Below are 21,421 nucleotides of genomic sequence, written 5' to 3'. Positions count from 1 at the left end.
TTCCTAAGAAGGGCTGCTTCTTTGCAACTTAAGTGGAGGTACTAAGCTAAAAGCAGGATACATTCTAGCTGCACAGATATTCCTGTGTGCCAAAATACCAGGGTGTAATGGTACAGCCATTACTGGAGACAAAAAGAATGTGAAGAAGATTACATTTCAAGAGCAAGCCCCACTGCACTTACTCTCTCTTATCACTGGGAAAGGAAAAAGAATTGTTGAAGCAGCTTTTGGAGATTAAAGTGTTATTTGTCCCTTCCATCAGGAACATCATCTAAGATCACTTCTTATTTACAAGGTTTTCTATTTTTTTTTAATTATTTTAAGTGTAGTCACCCTCTCTTGAGTTGCTTTAAGCAACTTGCAACCCCCTCTCTTTAATTGTGCATTTCACTGGTATGCTCTTGAATACATATTGAACAATTTCTAAATGCCATCAGCACACTCATGGCCCTTCAATACAATATGCTTTCCCTTACCTTTCCTTGACTTGATGCCTTCCCTTTCAGTTTGCAGCAGAAGGGTTTGCCAGTCTTCCACATTTGCATCAAAATCAGCCATTTTCTTCCCCAAACTGCTCCCACCAGTGCTCGTGGCTGTTCTGGAGATTTTTCTCACTGGAAGAGTGCTTGAAAAATATTCTTCACATCTTGACACTGGTACACTGGAAGGAAACAAAGATCATGCTACTTCGTGATATATTCATCCCTTTTAACACTGCAGCCAGCTCCTTCCCACACTTTTACTCTACAGAAGCATAAGTCGTACTGCTGGTTGAAAGCAGGATGCCTAAGAATTGTTAAGGATGCCTAAGAATTGTTAAGGTACCAACCAAGTTTGCCTGGAGTCCTTGGTTATCAACAGCTGGCAGCACTTTGTCAGTTTTACTTGGAGTTTTGTGGCATTTGGTGCATTCTCTAAAAGCATTAGGTTCTGGATTTCTTGAGTGGTTAGGACAGGACAAGTACAAAGAAGGTACTTTGTCCAGCACAGTGGAATAAGGTTGGAAGAAAGAGTAATTTTAAAAATGCCCCTTCACTGGGATGAGGGGGGGGAAAGAGAAGATTACATGATGAGAAAACTGGAGTCATGGTTTGTGAAAGTGAAGCAGAAGACAGAATCATAAAATTATTTAAGTGGGAAAAGCCCTGAATTAGATGACCTTTAAGATTTAAGGTCCCTTCCAACCCAAACCATTCTATGACTCCATGATCATCAAGTCCAATTGTTAACATAACACTGACAAATCCACCACTAAACCATGTTCCTAAGTTACCACATCTGCACATCTTTTAAATACTTTCAGTGATGCTGATACACTGATTCAAGAAGAACAGGGACGAGAGGAGATGTGACAAGAAGAGGTGATAGGAACAAAACCAGGAGGATAGAGAATATATGTAGCAAATTGGTGGGCAAGTATTTGATGCAGTAAGCACTGCAGTGCAAATAAAAGAGAAAGGTAATAAGAACCATCATGTTTCCAGATGATCTTCAGCACAAGATGACAAACACTTCACAAAGTCAGGAGGCAAATCTGGTGTTTTGGAACATGCATGACTTCGGTCTCTACAGACGTAGGCAATTATAAACCATTCTTGGAAGGCAGGAGTCTAGGGAGACCCATCTTTCTCTCACTATAGACAATCTACTGTTTTCAAACCCTGCTCTCTGGGAAACAACTACTGCTTTAAACGAAGACTCCCAACATGAATATGTCATTAGCTCTGTCATTGTAATAAAAAGCAATTAAAAACATAAAACCCCCTTTGGATTATCTACATAGAATTAATACAATTCATCTCAAGATTATATTGTTCTACTTGCAATCATGGGAGTGACAGGCAGTTTTCCTAAGTTACAGAAGGTTAAACAAATAAATTTTTTTCTGTTTAAGCATCAACTGTATACGGGCAACCCAAAGACTGCCACTGAGTTTGTAGTACTTGTGGGGTTTGATTCACATGGAGAGAGTACACTACTGAAGTTACTGTGTATCTGAGGGAACAAAAGAAAAAAAAAAAAAAGCAGGTGTCTGATGTTCCCAACAGAAAATGAAAGCTATATAAAAAGTTTCAAAATTATGTATTATATAAGCCATTTTTTAATAGGGCCCACTGTGCCTGCTGGACAGTTAAATGTTACTCCTGTATTATTAATGCAGAACACTATATAATGGTTTGTGACCTGTAATAACTGACTGAAGTGCTGGATAAAACTTATCTGAATAACCTCGATTTACTTCAGGGCTTCAAACTGTGTGGCCATTGATATTATTGGAAAGTGTTATTAAAATTTATGGTGGACTAAATTTGCATGTTATTTGAAATACATGAAATTATTAACCTGCTAATTTCTGCAACCCAGAGTACCATAAGAGGTGGGTTTGGACACTAATAACTGCTTAAAGAGGCTTAAAGGTGTAGTACTTGACCAGATTTTCCTGATAATTCAGGACTTGATGTTCCATTTGCCTGTACTTGGATGATTAACAGCATTTAAAAACAGTGAGTTCATCATTATTTGGATGCTTTCTGAGTTTTTAAAGTGTATTTAATTACAGCCTGTGATCATCTGTGAAGATGATGACCCTTGGCTTGTAGATGAGCAGGCAATTACTTGACTGGTTCACTGCAACACTCTTTACGTGTTGTGGTTACCTCTAGAATACCGAGCTGCAGTTGAAACAATGCTACGGCAGAGGCAATTCAAACAGAAACAGACACCAAAAAGATGTTACAAAACGTGATTTATGAGGAAATAACATTTGCATTTATACTTCACTAAAAATTAATTAGAGCCTGGCTCTTTAGTAGAAGAAAGTCCATGCTAAAGTATTGGTATTGCTCAAGTAAGGACAAAGAGTCCAATCTTAAAATGCCAAACACTTAATCTGAGAGGTGTGCAGACCAAGGAGGGACAGGAATAACAGAGATTAAAAAATGTCAATAATTAACAAGGTACCAAAATTAAACAAAGAAAATGTAAGAAAGAAAAAAATGTCTGAGAACATAGTTACTTATTCACTTATTCATTGTTATTTAGCAAACAGAATAATGTGACTACTGCAACCTGGAGAATTTAAAACCAATATATGATCATACAGAATCCCAGAATTAACCAGTTTGGAAAGCACCTTCAAGATAATCAAGTCCAACCTATTACTTCACTCCTTCTAATTAACTAAACAGTGGCACTAAGTTTCTCATCCAGTCTCCTTTTAAACACCTCCAGGGATGGTGATTCTACCACCTCCATGGGCAGCCCATTCCAATGCCAATCACTCTTTCTGTGTGAAAGTGTGAAGAACTTCTTCCTAACCTCCAGCCTAAACCTGCCCTGGCACAGTTTGAGACATCCAGCTACAACCTTCCTTCAGGTAGTTGTAGACAGCAATAAGATCTCCTCTGAGCCTCCTCTTCTCCAGGCTGAATAACACTGGCTCCCTCAGCCTCACCTTACAGGGCTGTGCTCCAGCCTCCTTACAAGCCTTGGTGCCCTTTTCTGGACATGTTCAATCACCTCAACATCTTTCTTAAATGGAGGGGCTCAGAACTGGACACAGTACTCAAGGTGTGGCCTAACCAGTGCTGAGCACAGGGGCAGAATAACTTCCCTGGTCCAAAGCGTTCAGTTATCTACAGGTAGAGAGATGAAGTGACAAAACTGGTCCTTCTTTATTTTCAAATCAGCAAGCTGTCACATCACTCAAGTGCAGCTTGGTTAGTATGACTTCCTGCAGGGTGTCACAATAGCCGACAAATTTTCACGCTATTCCCTGAAACTACATAACAGAGAAGACTAAGTAAGGACCTTATTAACCTATCTTACGCATACACTAAGGCAGGAGCTGCAAACTAGCATCACCATAAAAGAAATAAGTCTCAACACTCCTGCCTCCTTATGAATGTTGAAGTACAGCATCGACAAAGGAAAACACACCTTGAATGCTTTTGTCTCTGCCTCGTATCGCGATACTCTTGCTGAGTGTGAATGGCAAATTCTAAATGTCATTCAGGACCCATTGAATACCGCTAGTATTTGCATTCCTTAAAAAATAGAAAAAAAATTAACCTTTTGTTTTATTGAATTAAAATGCCATGGAAATGCTGATGTAGTCTTCAGAGACTCAAATACTTTTACAAAGAAGAATAGCTGTCATTTATTAGACACAAAGAACAATTACTTGATAGGATGCTTTCTGACAAAAAGCAGATTGGTATTCTCATCATAGAAAAGGCATTGTAAAAAAAACCCAGCACAGACCTCTGAGACTTGAATAATTTAAAGCTGCATTTGGTGCAATTTGAATTTTTCTTTAGGGAGGCAAAGTTAAATACCTTTAATTTGTTCTAATTATTTCAAATTTGCAAGTTAATTATGGCTGATCATTAAATAACAAAAAGGACTATCGTCTCCATAGAGTTTTACCTCCTACCCTCTGCATTACTTAAGCTAGATTTTAGTATGCATGAATTAACTTTCTAAATAATCACACGGTTTGAGTAAATGGCTCAGTAAAATGAGCTCTGATCCTCAGAATAAGCATTAATGGACATTAGAAAGGCTATTGGGACCCATGTTACTTACATTATAAGTATTTTTAATGGAGTCTTATTTAGCAATCTTTATGTACTGTTCAAGTTAGGGCACCATATAGATACATTATTCTGCTTTAAGAGAAGAAAGTCAGTTCTTCAAGATACTAAAGCAAATGTCCATTTAGAGTCAACTAAAATTAATTGTAAAATTAATGCAGGAAAACTCTGATAGAATTTAACTCGTTTTAGCTACATATCCTGATGAATCAATCCAACATAATGGTAGCCTTGATATGCAAATGGTTTTACAGATTTATTGAATCACTAAGCAACTCAAGCAACTCAGATTCTCGCCACAGAGTAATGTTTACTACCAGCATATGTACACCCATGAGGTTTCATCTCTCCCTTGCTTAGTACCCTGTGCTCATCTGACCGGTTCACGGTCATCAATCCCAAATTTGGATGCTCACCTTTCACTGAACTCTGATCTTTCCATGCATTTTTCAGTGCAGATTGGAGGCTCCAGAGAACACAGCTACATTATGACTAGTCAGAAACCCAAAAGGCAAGGCAATTCATGCCTTCAGTATGTATGTTCAACAGATGGCTGCCTTAATGGTATCCTACAGCACCCTTGTTGAGGCAAGGGCTTGAGAGTCTAACCATTATAAAAGCTAACAGACTGTCGTGCTAGGCTAGGTCCAAAAGCAAACATGTTGGAGTGTAATATTCCTGTTCCACAATTTCTGTTTTAAAAATAAAGTAATTAACAGTTCATGTGTACAATCTGCTGCTATTGTATCAGGCCAAGAATGCATAACACTTAATGATGCAAAACTTGTGATAAGTAGACAACGCAAGCAATACGTTTTTGTAGCTGGAACCTACATAGCCATTTCAGATGCAATCTGACAAATTCTCTCACTTTGGCTGAGAGTGTTTTCAGACAGAGCAGCTTCCAAAGTCAGATTGGTATAAAGCAGCAGCATCACAAGTGCTGGGACAAAGAATAAGGTGTCAACACATCATGGGATCTTCTTTCCAGCAGGGGTCTAAATTTAGCTCAGTTTAAATCAAGTTATTAAACCACACTTTTGAAAAACACTGTAGTGGGTTAGGAACTTCCCCACACACACTATTGAGATATATCAGACTAGATAGATGGCTTGGAAGTAAGATGAAGCTATATTTACAGCAAAGCAACATTTACAAGTACATACACACAATATAGTGACAGGTATTTACAACTGTATACAAATTAGAAGAAATACAGAAATCCAAACTCCCTCCAGACAAGGAAAGCTGCTGAGAAGGGGCTCTCACCTCCCCCTCTTTCTCTCTCTACTTTCCCAGAAAGACAAACAAAATAACCAGCAAAGCTGACATTGTCATGTGCTAGCCAAGTGCAGAGATACTAGAGTGAAGAAGTGAATAGATCCAGTGTCACAGACCAGGGTGCAACAAATAGTTGACATTTTGGCTTTTTTACCCCTCTCACTAAAGCAATGAAAACAATGAATAATACAGACTTTGTCATTATTTTGTTTTCACAACCAATGATCTAATTTCTCTCATTAAAATATTCCATTTAGCCTCAAACCAGCACAAACACCAATTCCAAAGTGGGACTGCTTGGGAAGCTGGTTGTCTGCGTGGCAAATTAAAAAAAATGTAGGGAGAAAAGGACTGGAGACTTTGAATTAGTAAAACTAAGAAACAAGAAGAGTGGTCTCTTGAACAACCCCAGCTTTTTCAGTTCTCTCAAGCATACTATGTTACTCTTTGTAAGCACCAAGGTCCAGAACTACCAAGTAAGTCAGATTTTTCAGGTGCTTTATTCAGGAAACACCTATAATTAGTGCATACACCATGTATGTCTGCCTAGAGCTAATCATAAGGATAACACTGACAACAAAGTAGTTATGTCCCTCCTTAGGACATCTACATCTGCAACCTGGAGTCTTCTTCTGAGGTGATAACATCCTGCACTTTCTGTCCTGTGGAGCTGGGGAGAAACATGTCAAGAGGTACAAGAGGCAAAGCAGCATATGGGAAAGAAGGTGGAGACTGGTCCACTCTCTACTGCTTTGTGTAAGGTATGGAAACATACAGGATGGCATTGCAGACCTGGAAGAGAGGTAGGAGTCCTGCAGGTGAGGAAAAGAAGTATAGTGTGAATTTCAGGGCAATCTCTTGTACCTTTCTGTTCCTCACTACAAAATAAAACTGCTCATTTCAGCAGATCAATTAAATCAAAAACATGCTGTTAAAAATCTACCATATAAAAACAGTGCTTGAAAAAATTCTGAGCTTAACATTTTTCCCCTTCTTTAAAAATGAGGAAAAATATCCTACTCCAAGACAGACCTTGAAGGCTACATTCAAGCCTAGAGTGAGATTTCACAGCACAATTATGAAACTTGGCATTTTGAGGCTGGTGTTAGATGCATCAGCATGTTAATGACACTGCTGGGATCCAGTGCATGTTAATAAGAAACAGCTGCTTTCCTTTCTAGAAAGCATCTTCATTTATAGTTTTGAGATTACAGAACCATAGAATGGGTTGGGTTGGAAGGGACCTTTAAAGGTGATCTGGTCCATGCCCCCTGCAGTGAGCAGGGCCACCTTCAACTACATCAAGCTGCTCAGAGTCCCATCCAGCCTGACCTTCATGGTTTCCCCAGATTAGGAACCTACCACCTGTCTGGGCAACGTGTTTCAGTGTTTCACCACCTTCATGATGAAAATGTGTTCCTTATATCAGTTTAAATCCACCATTTTTTAGTCTAAAGCCATCACTCCTTGTCCTATCACTATAGATCCCACTAAAAAGTCCGTCCTCCACTTCCTTGTTACCCCCTCCTTTAAGTACTGAAAGGCCATAATAAGGTAGCCCTGCAGCCTTCTCTTCTGATCACTTCTGTTTCTCCTCTGGACCTGCTCAACAGGTCCACAATCTTTGTGACAGAGACCAGCTCCTTTCCTGTATGTTTTTCTAGGCAGAAGGCTGGAGGGGAGGGAACAGGTAGGGGAATACCTCAGTGATTGCAAGAGTTATAGACCTGAAATATTATCAAATCTGCTTGTTACAAAAGCATTTTTTGTTACATAAAACAGACAGTGATTGCCTACAATCTAAATGTTATTGTCAATGCAATGTATTGCTGGGGAGTGATGCAGAGCTTTCTTCTCTTACAATCCTCTTCAGGCTCAGTGCCCCCAAGTCCAGTAATGCCTGTGGCTCTATCAGATTTCTCCACTGTGGGATTTTGGGTTTGTTTTGTTTTGCTTTTCATTTGTTGAACTTCCTCTCATGGATCTACTGCCTTTGTTTTACTTTCCTTTCATCTCAGAGGAGGTATACTAGTCACTATGCTAAAAGCTTTCTCATATATCAAGCTATACCCTGCTGCAGTAATCCATAGCATGGCTTCTCCAGACCACTCTTGCAGAGACCACTTCCTTCCCCAATCCCTCAGTGACTGGTGCTCAGATATTTAATTCCACCAGCAAGAATTGAGGCTGCACATGCTCTTAATTAGCAACGACCTACGAGATGATTCCAGCCATAGGTGAAACCCTGGCCTCACCGAATCAATCAGAATATTATCACAGTATCACAGTATCACCAAGGTTGGAAGAGATCTCACAGATCATCAAGTCCAACCCTTTACCACAGTGCCCAAGGCTAGACCATGGCACCAAGTGCCACATCCAACCTTGCCTTGAACAGCCCCAGGGACGGCGACTCCACCACCTCCCCAGGCAGCCCATTCCAGTGTCCAATGACTCTCTCAGTGAAGAACTTTCTCCTCACCTCGAGCCGAAATTTCCCCTGGCGCAGCCTGAGGCTGTGTCCTCTTGTTCTGGAGCTGGCCACCTGAGAGAAGAGAGCAACCTCCTCCTGGCCACAACCGCCCCTCAGGTAGTTGTAGACAGCAATAAGGTCACCCCTGAGCCTCCTCTTCTCCAGGCTAAACAACCCCAGCTCCCTAAGCCTCTCCTCGTAGGGCTTGTGCTCAAGGCCTCTCACCAGCCTCGTCGCCCTTCTCTGGACACGCTCAAGCATCTCAGTGTCCTTCCTAAACTGGGGGGCCCAGAACTGAACGCAGTACTCGAGGTGTGGTCTGACCAGTGCAGAGTACAGGGGCAGAATGACCTCCCTGCTCCTGCTGACCACACCACTCCTGATACAAGCCAGGATGCCACTGGCTCTCTTGGCCACCTGGGCACACTGCTGGCTCATGTTCAGGCGGGTATCAATCAGTACCCCCAGATCCCTCTCTGTCTGGCTGCTCTCCAGCCACTCCGACCCCAGCCTGTATCTCTGCATGGGGTTGTTGTGGCCAAAGTGCAGCACCCTGCACTTTGAGCTATTGAACCCCATCCCATTGGCCTCTGCCCATCTGTGCAGGCGGTCAAGGTCCCGCTGCAGAGCCCTTCTGCCCTCCAGCTCAGTCACATCTGCCCCCAGCTTAGTGTCATCTGCAAACTTGCTGATGACTGACTCGATGCCCTCATCCAGATCTTTTTTTATCTTCAATGAAGTAAGGACTTCACTTAATACAGGCAGTTAGATGTCCATTTGTACCAAGTACTAAACTAAATTCTACCTAAAAAACATACCCATGCTTTCCTTTTGAAGCTCTGTTCCTACTCTGATTCAAGTTAGCTATTCTTCAGTTCTTTACCAGCTCCGATTACTTTTCTCTCTTCTGAATCTGAAGATAATTCCAAAAGAAAAGTTTGCAGACAGTCACAGAGAAATGGCCACGGAAAACAGATGGGCAAAGCCTCAGCAGGACAAAACGCTGTGATTGTGTGTTTGGCCTTTCCTATAGAACAGACCAGGGCAGCTGTCGTTCCAGCAAGCAATGCTGTCAGCCTTCACAAAAGAAAGTCATGTAAATGTCAAGTCATAGGTATAAAAACAATCCTTCAAAACAGCTCCTGTATATCTGAGAAGCCTGCCTAGCTGTCACCCCTGAAAGTACCATGAGGAATGATGCAAAAGCTTGTTTAGGACAAACAAAGTTTCTGCACTAAATCCAAACTTGTCCCATAGCTCAAGCTGCATCACTCCCTCCTTCAGAAGGAGAATCACATGTTCCTCAGCAAAGTGAATGCCTGCCTTAGTGCCTTATCCAACATTACTATTGCTTGGCCGAAAGCCAGCCCCATTCACGAGGTACCCATCAAAATGTCACATGCAAACTATCCTGAACTAACATCCCCCAAATTAGTTTGCAATTTGGTTGCAACAAAGGTCTAGGAGGCCCACGCATCATGCCTTCCCAACCTGGTTTGCCCAGAACAAAATACTCTGTTGCAGATGATGAGCTGTGCTGCCAAACAGGCTGTGGTCTCCCTCTGCTAAGATGTATTGGAGTGCGCAGGTAATCACCTGTTTGGCACAACAGTCTTTATCTTCCCCTCACTAAGACTACCAGAACATGAGCAGGCTCTTTCCAGACAGGCTGATAGGTGCTGATAACAGGAGATTTCAGTAAACGAGTAACAATTGAACAAGTCCATTTCTTATCATGGCCCTCACAGACCAACCATTTGCTAACTAAGTGACAATTCAGAAGAGTAGGGGCACAACGAGAGTATGAAAGTAGGTGCTTGGGTTTTCCAGTATGCCCTACTATGGAGATATTTTGAAGAGATGCCTAATTAGAGCAACAGATATTTTAAAATTGCCCTTTTGCATGCAAGTATTTATTAAGAGTTACATATGAACTGAAAAAAAAGGGTTCTGGAGGATCCTGTAGTGTCTACAAACAGACAGAAGAATTACAAAAAACTGAATACCTACAGCTGCTTCTGTTCATTTACAAAGTTGCAGTTCATAGAGTCAGTCAGGGTTGGAAGGCACCACAAGGATTGTCTAGTTCCAACCCCCCTGCCATGGGCAGGGACACCCTACTCTAGATCAGGCTGCTCAGGGCTTCATCCAGCCTGGCCTTAAATTCCTCCAGGGATGGGGCCTCAACCACCTCCCTGGGCAACCCATTCCAGGCTCTCACCATTCTCATGCTGAACAACTTCCTCCTCACATCCAGTCTGAACCTACCCATCTCCAGCTTTGCTCCAACCCCCTAGTCCTGTCACTCCCTGATAGCCCGAAAAGTCCCTCCCCGGCTTTTTTGTAGGCTCCCTTCAGATACTGGAAGGCCACAATAAAGTCACTTCGGAGCCTCCTCTTCTCCAGACTGAACAGCCCCAACTCTTTCAGTCTGTCCTCACAGCAGAGCTGCTGTAACCCTCTGATCACCCTCGTGGACCTTCTCTGGATGCGCTCCAGCATGGCCACATCCCTCTTGTAACAGGGGTCCAGAACTGGATGCAGTACTCTAGGTGGGGTCTCACCTGAGCAGAGTAGAGGGAGAGAATCACCTCCCTTGACTTGCTGGCCACACTTCTCCTGATGCACTTAATAGATGCTATCTTGCAATATTCAGCATACTGGCATGATAAACTCCCAGTGAGAAAATGAAGGAACATGAAGTTACAAACTTCTCACACTGATAGCAGTAAAAACTAATAACCACTAACCTGGGCAAATATGCATACCCCTAAAGATCCTGAGGTGGCCTTCCAAGTTACTTAACAACTCCCCTCATAATCAGGGAACATGTTACAAGGAAAGTCTCTCACCAACGTATCAAATTCCATAGCAAACACAAGTAGGCATTTTATCTTGCCTGTTGTGAGGCTGTTGTCCTGGAATTTCATAGAATCAACCAGGTTGGAAGAGACCTCCAAGTTCATCCAGTCCAACCTAGCACCCAGCCCTGTCCAATCAACTAGACCATGGTACTAAGTGCCTCATCCAGGCTTTTCTTCAGCACCTCCGGGGACGGCAACTCTACCACGTCCCCGGGCAGCCCATTTCTCTAATGATCAGTAACCACTACTAATGAAGCTAACATGGAAGCACCCTTACAAAGCTCATATTTTTCCATTAAAATTTTGTTCTCTCATTTTAATAATAATTTTTATAAGATTATTGAATTACTCTTGGTTATACTATGGGTGATATAGTTAGTGCTAAAGTATTAGAAATCCTACTTCTAGTAAATCTGTTGTCTGTAATGCATTTCTTATCCCAAAACATCATCAAAGATGTGTTGGCACACACTCAGTCCAAGTAGAAAGCAAAGCTCTAACATGTTGTCAACATGCCTCCTTACAGCACACTGGCTCTCCAACCAAATACAAACTCTTGATACTTGTCTTAGAGTGATCAGAAAAAAAGACATATTAGACTAAAGCCATATCTGCAAGTATCTGCAGAACAGTGCATCCTAAATGCTCTCATACAAGGATCTTTTAAAATTGTGTTGTACATGATCCCATTTCTTTTGGAAACATCCCTCCAGATGCATCTTTACACCTCACTGGCCTTTTTTTCCATGATTAAATCACATCTGTGGGACATTGTCACTCTATGATTAAGGAGTATATTAATGATTTACTACTGCACTGGTACTCATCTATATTATATTGCTTAGTAAAATGAAAACACTGAGATTGTTTATTGATCTGCTTTTAAAAGAAAAAAATCTTACAGCCCAAAAAGAATAGAGAAGTCAGATGGTGGACTTTACTCAGATTAGTGGATTATCATGCCCAACAGGTGTAGATTTGACAAGGTAGCTCTCGGTAAAGATTTAAAATATTGCTTCTGGACACTTTGACTGCCCTGAATCCATCAAAGTCACATATTTCATGGAGTGTGTTTGATGGCTAATGACTGAAAAATCAGGTGTTTTTTGCAAGTGCTATGCAGATGTAGATGCCTAACCAGTGGCATATAACTAAAAATCATGGCCTGGTCTCTACAAAACCCAACACACTAAAGATTTCTTTTCATTGCAAGGATGTAAGGATTCTATGTGAACATGAAAATACCAAAACACCAAAACCTGACTCAACTAGGATGCTTATGGAAAGAATTTAGCACATTTTTGTACTCTTATATTCAGGGAATAGACATAATAGAATTGAAAACACACAGAAATTATTGCCTTGGCATGAGGTACATATCAATAGGATACACATTGGCACGCTATGATGTCCAGTATCAAGGGAAGGAATGAAGGGAAGAGATTCTGGCATGAAGCAGTGGGCAGTGAAGACATCAGCTCTGGACTGGTGGTTTCCTGATCTTAGGAACTGAATGTGACAAATACCCCATAAGCTTCTGTTAGTCCAGATACAAGTGAGTCCTCTCATCTTACAGCTACCACTGTTGATATTAGGTCTTGAAATCTATCTTCACATGACATGGTGACAATGTGTTTGTTAATGTCTGTCCAGAGCCGGTGCCACCAGTGATACTCTGACAGTCCAATGTGGCTTTAGAGGTCTGGATTATTTGTGTTGCGAAACCACCTCAGTTCTACTGAGTCACAGCCTGCATACAAATTTAGCCCAACTCTCAGAGATATGATTTTCTCATAAAGGATTCAAGATAGAGATTTAGGGAGCAGAAAAAGCTTTAAAAAACCCCAAAACCTACACATTCATCAAACAGAAAAGCATGCAGTTACACAAAGAGGTGCTACTGACAGAAGACTAAAGATACTCGCACATTGTTTTATTTCAAAGTCTTGTGGTACGCTAGAAGCCATATGTAAAGTTTTCTACACAGGAGAGCTGATGATTTGTTTGATGAGTTACAATATTTCTCTTCCCAGGTCACCAGTGATATCTTTTGAGCATGATTTAGATTTTAGGTGAGCATATTCAGGCAGAGATCATCCTTGTGAGACAGTGGAAAGAGATGCATTAGTTTAAAATTCATAAAATTAGTATTGAAAGTGGGGAGGGAAAAAAACAAACTCTGAAAAAACTCTGGGAAAAAAATGGCTTGAAGAGGTAAGATGTAAACCAAGAAAGATACAGTCAGACCAGACAGAGGCAGTATTCACCATGACATGAATGAGTAGATATAAAAGCCATAGAGAATTAGAGAATGTGGTTGACAGAAGTTCATGCAACATTCAGGAAAACATTGGGTCCAATGTAACTGAAAGAGTAAAGATGAAAAGATGGTAGACAAAAAGTAAGAAACAGCAATGTGATTTTCTGTAGAGCTTTACTGGCTGAAACTATTGGCAACTGGCCTTTGAATGAGGGTTATGGGGGAGCAACGGTGACAAGATCTGAACAGGCTGACCAGACACTCATTTGGAAAACTTGTTTTTGAAAGAGGAGAACGCACACTGAGCAGTCAAAGACTTTAGCACAGGTGAGGTGCAAGATGAAGGACTAGAGCAAGGGGTAGTTTTTTAATAGTTGACATGCTGAAGGCATGTTTTTGCTGTAAAGGAAAAGGAAGCTGCAACAGCTGTCAGCTGCTGAGAGGCATATGGAGAAGGAGAGTGACCCTGAGGTTATGAGTCTGAGTGACAGGGAGGATATGGCATTATCAAAATCAGAAGTGAAGAGAGATTTAGAAGAAAAAGTAGGGAGTTCTGTTTTGGCCAGATTAGGAATGATCTGAAGGCAAAACAACTGGGATTATGTGTCAGGGAGGCAGTCAGATATGCAAGACTAGACAGAACAGAGCAGAGGGTTTAAGAGTTATTGGCAGAGAGATAATAGCCAAATCCGTGTAACTGGATGTTGTCATCCAGGGACACGGGTACAGAAATCTTCAGGCAAATCAAGGAGTGACTAAATCCCTTCTCTGCCACCTCACAGAGGTTCTTGCCTAGTTCCAAAAGAAATTATCTAAAATAGTGCTGCAAAAACATGCATAAACCCCTGTCTCTCCATAAAATCTAAAGATCATACTATTCTAAAACTAGGGCAACCACTAAATGAAAGTTAACCTGAACAATAACTTTAGCTAAACTTCAGGTCACATGCATTTAATATAATGAGATGAAGAATATGAAAAGGCCATTCATAATGGAATTCATCGAGTTAAGAATGCCGTGCTTAGCTGCCTTATAACATATAATTAATGATCCTATAAAAATCCAGCAGTACAAACTCTCTTGGCTGCACACAGAACTGTTCTTTATGCTGGGTAGGGCAAGCAAGCATCTGCTTCCACAAATACTGCCCTTTGAGAAGCTGAAAAGCTTTTTTCCCCCTGTTCCATCAGGGACCACACTGCCATTTCCATGACATGCTGAGCTTTGAACCGTTACCCAAATCAGACTATAGCATTTGGCAACCCAGTACACATCTGTCATGATAGACTGGTTATTGGTGAAACGTTAAAGAAAAAGTCATTAACTGTTTTCTATTGCTTCTAATACCCCACCTTCCTCTAGATTATTTATAATCCCCACTAAACCCACCCTCTGTTTATAGCCTTTTAACACAACAGAGAAATACTGTCTGGAGAGCTATCTTGCCTTACACCACTCCCAACCATTTGGTACAACAAAAGACATCCTCTCTCCATCAAAAGGCGTGATCCCTCCTGAAGCCTTGATGCACAGATTCAAGGTTAAAGGATTAACGCCTGAAACATTGAATACCAGAGGAAAGGAAGGCAAATATCAAAAACAACACAAAAATCAATCCTCTTCACCGCAGGAGCAGTGTGAAGAACAAATCAGCTGGGCTGAATCTAAAATTTTCTCTGCGTGGCTCTCAAAAATTAGCACTGTTATAAATGTAATGGGTAGTTCTGCAAAGCCTCAGCACCATGCAAAGCCACAGAGTTCAGCTAAACACACTTGTACGGTCTGGAAAGTTTTATGTCAGAATAACTCGGTGGCACATACGGAAAGTCCCCTTCAGACAAAGTGAAAGCTGAAGTGCGACCAAGAGCATGCGTGCTGTTATCTTTATATGTAGTCTGTATATCTGCAAGTAGCAGAATCTAATATTTACTGGTGTTTGCCTTTTGCTTCAATTCTCTGTATGCTGAAGTGCAGCCAAGGTCACAAGAGGGGTGGGGGAGTGGGTTTTATCTTAGCTCAGCTATGATCATGGCCAGAACAGCAGAGTACAAAGGACTTGTGACTTAACTTTTAATACCAGTAGCTTTTGTTCTTAGTCCTGCCCCATCAGTTCCGATAAAGGCTTGTAAATGGTGTGAGAGTTGTGCGAGTGGTTTAAAATCCCCTAATTTAAAACTACCTTCCAGAACATACTTTGTTTTGTAAGATTTTTCTTAACTTTTCCAACTCATGAATTTCTGGGACACATGAATATCGAGATTAAACATAATTTTGTCTCCATCCAAGATCACATATAAAAATAAAAAGTAACAAAATGGTATGTCTGAAAAAGTAATCCACTCCAATTTATAAAAATAGAACTCAAGTTTTAAAAAATTCAATTCAGGCAGTAAACTAACAGTGTCTACATTCTCCTGTAAAGGAGGCATCTGCAAATGACTTGCAAAAATGTCTCTCACTGTCTGCAAGTGTTGGCAAGGAACAAACTCCTTCCGGAGATGCATGAATAATTTTAAACATTTCCACCTTACACAAAAAAAGTCATCAGGCATTTTCAGTTCCAATATGTGAGATTATGGAACTATACCCATGCAGAAGACCAGCAGGAAATGCAAGTTTTGTGAAAATATCAAAGCACTCAAGTTTTAGCAAGCCTGTTTTCACTGATTACCATCCTACGCTTAGCGGTGTTTCTAACACCAGAGTTCCTGTGCTTTTTGAAGACCTCACATACAGGTTGGTTCCATCTGCCTATGGAAACTACTTATGGTGTCTCCTATTTATATCCTATCAGTCTATCAGTAGACTTCCAGCTCAAGGTTACTTTGGACTGTAATAGAAATGATGTAATGCTACTGTGTGCAGCATGCGTGACCATGAGAACAGAATCAGCCTAATTCAGGTAAATGCATGGCAGGCAGCTACAAAACCCTGCCATAGTTGAAAGCCAACCTGAAAATGAGATTAGTGAAGTGACCAGGTCAGCAGAAATGAACTCCTTTCTCCCTAGTCCAATAAGGATCTTGCCTTAAAAAATAATTTTTACAGAATTTAAAAATGCATGCATGGATGTATGTAAGAAATGGCCAAAACCCTCCATTCAATAATTAGCTTTTACTAACCACATCAGGCAAAAGACTTTACTGGGTGCAAGACAACATCACAGTATCACAGTATCAGCAAGGTTGGAAGAGACCTCATAGACCATCAAGTCCAACCCTTTACCACAATTCTCAAGGCTAGACCATGGCATCAAGTGCCACATCCAATCCTGCCTTGAACAGCCCCAGGGACAGCGACTCCACCACCTCCCCGGGCAGCCCATTCCAGTGTCCAATGACTCTCTCAGTGAAGAACTTTCTCCTCACCTCCAGCCTAAATTTCCCCTGGTGCAGCCTGAGGCTGTGTCCTCTCGTTCTGGTGCTGGCCACTTGAGAGAAGAGAGCAACCTCCTCCAAGCCACAATCACCCCTCAGGTAGTTGTAGACAGCAATAAGGTCACCCCTGAGCCTCCTCTTCTCCAGGCTAACCAATCCCAGCTCCCTCAGCCTCTCCTCATAGGGCTGTGCTCAAGGTCTCTCACCAGCCTCGTCGCCCTTCTCTGGACACGCTCAAGTATCTCAATGTCCCTCCTAAACTAGGGGGCCCAGAACTGAACACAGTACTCAAGGTGTGGTCTAACATACTACCTTCAGAGTCTGCATGTGGCACTAACGATGTAAATTGTATACCTGACTAACTATACTCTTCCATTATGTCACAACAGATTCCAGCAGCCATCTGTTGGAGGGATGCTGTGCCTATTTATAGCCAGACAACACCATGTGAGAAAGAAAAACCTCCTATCTGCAACTAAATCAGCATTTGCACAATTGGCAGATCTGCAAGTACTGGCCAAAAAAGTGTTCGTTCATCAAATATCCCATCTAAAAATGATACAAACTCCACTGCAAAATTATCTTGAACAAGAAAGCAACTTGGGTATGAAAAGGAGCACTAACGAGTGGGTAAGCAGCTTCCAAATACATAGTTTTATAGGCCACTTGCAAGCATAGTTAATTTCAGCCTGATATAATAAGCCACTCTGCCAAAACAGCAGATGAAACAAAAGAATCCTAAAACTATAATCAATGCATTCCTAAGAGTTGGCCAAGTACTATACAGACACATCTCAAGAGAAAAACTCACAGATGAATGGAGACCTTGAACAACAAGCCAATTGTGCCACTGGTGACAGCTCCCCTTCCAGAGGCTCAAGAGAAAGTAACAGGAGGTGAAGCACATCCACGCAAACAGACGAGAAACTCAAAATGGGAACCAAAATGGGTGACACCATTGTCACCAGTTCCCAATGGCACCATTATATCAGTTCAGTTCCCTTTGAAAATAGGAGTAAGGAGGCCAACAGAAGTCAGGTCAGAGGTGGCAGAGGCATATGATTGTGTGTGGACGTTATTGTATTTTTAAATTAGCTGGAGAGGGTGGATGGTGTGAGCAAGCCTGGATATGCCTGGACCAGCAAGGGGAACTGTAAGTGTGTGCTGTTCTGTGTGTCTATCTAATTGCGTTAAGTATTTGGTCAAAAACACAGAAGGATGCTTGCAAACCACCACACAAAGATATCTTCATGTCTAACAAGCTGCAAAGAAAATCAAGTTTATAGCAAAGCATTAAACAAGGTGCAAATGATAATTGTCACCTTCTCTCATAAGATAATAAATATAGTTACATCATAAACATAAAAATCTTTTAAAAGACCCCTGACAGCACTCTCTCCTGGAACTGTTCACATAGCAATGAGCATTCAAATAATGGGAAAGTACTGCTGAGTTCTGTATTTGATATTTTCAACTAACTGAAAATATAAACTGGAAAAACACATGCAGGTGAAATGAAGCACAGAATTATAGAATCATAGAATCACCTAGGCTGAAAGGGACTGCAAAGATCATCTAGTTCCAACCCCCCACCATAGGCAGGGACACCTCCACTGGAACAGGTCGATGGAGGCCTCATCCAAACTAGCCTTGAACACCTCCAGGGAGGGAGCTGCCACAACCTCCCTGGGCAATCTGTGCCAGTGTTTCACCACCCTTTGTAGGGTGAAACTTCTTTGTAACATCTAGTTCAAATCTCCCCTCTTCCAGTTTAAACCCATTATTCCTTGTCCTGTCGTTACAGGACCTTGTAAATAGTCCCTCCCCAGTCCTTCTGTAGGTGCCCCCTAGCCACTGGAAGGCTACTACAAGATCTTCTCAAAGCCTTCTCTTCTTCAGGCTGAAGAGCCCCCATTCTCAGAGCCTGTCCTCGTAGGAGAGGGAAAGGGCAGAAATATTAAAAGCCTTCAACAAAATTAAAGGTGGCAATTTCCACCTGCAAAACTTTAATAATTCAGGAGGGAAATCTTTTCACCAAATAGCAGATACTGAAAGAGTGCCTGCAGATAATTGTAAATCCATCCAATAGCTTATGCATTCAACTATTCCTAACATTTTGCACATAGAGAAGCAATGTGAAAACTGAGGAAAGACACACATTAGAGAGAAGGAAGTAGAAAGCTGTACTGGCAAAGCCACCTAGGAAACCTAAGAACTGGAAAAGCAGAGTACCTTGCACGTTAAGATTTAGGCACACAGCACAACCTTAGGATGTTTGCAAACTAGTATCTTCTCTAGTTGGTGCTAGTAAATAGGAGTTATTTTCATGGCATTGAAATACAAAGTTAAGAATAAATAAAGGAGAGTAGATTGTTATACAGTTCCTCTCCTAGATATAGACTTCAGGAGCACACACAAAATTAGGTGCCGGGTGTATTGATCCTACTGAATACACATGAAGTGGGTACTTGAGCATGTACCAAGCATCTGTATCTGGGAGATAGAAAACACTTTGTAAAGGCTAATTTATGCTAAATAAATGTATCAAGTTATGTTTTTATTTTGATTATTTTAAAGCATCTTGCACACCAGGGCAGACTTGAAAAGAAATTAACACTGGCAACTTGCCAATAATTGTACAAGTCACCATCTCCATAGCTGAAAATTTGCTGTGGGATCACTTAGGAGTACTCTGAGCTACTAAACTCACAACCTGCCTCCAATAAAATCTGCTCAGAATGCTGAACCCTAGAGAACTGGAGAACCTGCATATGAAGACTCTTCAAGTCCCACGTGTCAGCAAAAGGATGAACACATTTCTTCCCAACAGCTCTTCAACATATCCAGTAAGGAAGTGACAAATTCAATGATGCAAATTCATATCAGGACAATCCAAAGAGGATGAGATGGGCAAGGCTTGCTGACTTTGATAATGGAAAAAACATAATGTCACATTTAGAAGAGAAAATGAAACAGTCAGAAATTAGAAGAATGAAAATTAAGAAAATGAAACTCAGAAAATTTGGCTAGAGTTTGTAATAGTCACTGAGATTAGAGTTTTCATTTACACAAACAGACTATGACCAAAGCTCTATACCAGGAACCAAACTCTGTACTGTATCTGTTCACAAAATCTTTGGTTTGTTGTTTTTTTTTTTAAGAAGGGAAAAAATTAATCCCTACAGGAGATGACAAAATGCCTTTTAAAGTACATATCTCATTTCTGGCTACAATTACCTTTCAATAGCCTGGCACAGCTGCATGCTCCTATTTGCTTTTTGTTTTTCATTAAGGACTCCTCTATTATTTGTATCCATCCTATAGCATGTAAGCCTAGCAGTGATGCACATTCCCTTGCCTACAATTCTTCTACAGATAGTAGAGAATAAATTGCAATTAGATTTTCATAATTGTAGATAATTAACTCAAAATGAGCTGTTAATTATAAAAAACCCTATGTTTTTCAGTTTTTGGTGATATTATTTATTTTACCCCTAAACTCCAATATCTCACTTCAGCAAGTTTAGTATTTTCAAGGACTTTCATAATTTCCTCTAGAATGTCAGCATATTCTTAAGCTAAGTTTTGCACAGTTGTGAAGACTGAAATCAAGTTTCATGCTGTGAGGTTTACTAAGGGAGCTCTCATATATGAACTGAAGTCAGAGAGGGATGGTTTTCCTTAGGGTTCCGATAGTATTTGCTTTAACAAGATCTGGTGGGCAGGTCATTTGAAAATCAAACAACAATGATCAAAACAAACACCTCCAAAATCCCCAAATACTGAAAAACAAACAAAAAAGAGACTGTTAAAAAGAAAGTATTCCTATGCCCTCTCCTTTCTCAGATCTAATCATTCTCACATTTGCACACTCCCCATACTGAAGAAAACATCACTTATGTATTCAAATGCATAAGAGAGACAAATGGACTTGTCTTCCGTAGCCTCTTTCAGCCTTACATTAGAATAAATTATTTAAGGACCATTCATTTGGTAACCTTTGTGAAACTGAAGATGGCATATAGGAAGAAAAACTTTCAAGTGTTCTGCTGCCGAACTTTATAACCAGCTGGCATGGCAATTTGAGACTGCACGAACACATTAAGTTTGAAAAATTACAGTAGATTAAACCAGGAGGACGATGAGGGTGTGGGGAACCTTTTGAAATCTGGGACTCTCATTTTGTTAACAGCACAGGTTTTCCCCATTTTCCCTCCTAGGCTATGTAGATTTTTGCAGGTTTTGGAGAAACTGTTACCAAGAAGCCCTGCAGATATTCTAGGTTACACTTTTTCTCCAAGGCGCTTAATGCTACAGCATCTTACACATCATCGCTCTGTCGTTTTTTGTTATGGTGATCACACTTTGATCACATCAGGCTGTGTGAAAATGAAAGGAAAAAAAGCATTAGAACACAATGAAGATAAGTCAGAACTCAGAGCAGTCAAACACCTGGTTAAGCAGTGAAGTATTCCACAGAAATTAACAACTCAATTCAAGTTGTTGGGCCCCTCAATTCAAGAAGGATGTTGAGGTGCTGGAACATGTCCAGAGAAGGGCAACAAAGCTG

General features: G+C 41.0%; 1 protein-coding gene across 1 annotated transcript in view; it reads right to left on the bottom strand.

The window, feature by feature from the left end:
• KIAA1328 (KIAA1328 ortholog) overlaps positions 1-21,421 on the bottom strand; it is a 227,307-nt gene that overhangs the window by 45,596 nt on the left and 160,290 nt on the right. Inside the window, exon 9 of the mRNA XM_064176570.1 lies at positions 477-661. Coding sequence (XP_064032640.1) covers positions 477-661 — 185 coding nt within the window. The remainder of the gene's footprint in view (positions 1-476; positions 662-21,421) is intronic.

This window comes from Pogoniulus pusillus, chromosome Z (assembly GCF_015220805.1).
Source record: "Pogoniulus pusillus isolate bPogPus1 chromosome Z, bPogPus1.pri, whole genome shotgun sequence".
NCBI lineage: Eukaryota > Metazoa > Chordata > Aves > Piciformes > Lybiidae > Pogoniulus > Pogoniulus pusillus.
This window is presented reverse-complemented; position numbering and strand designations above follow the sequence as displayed.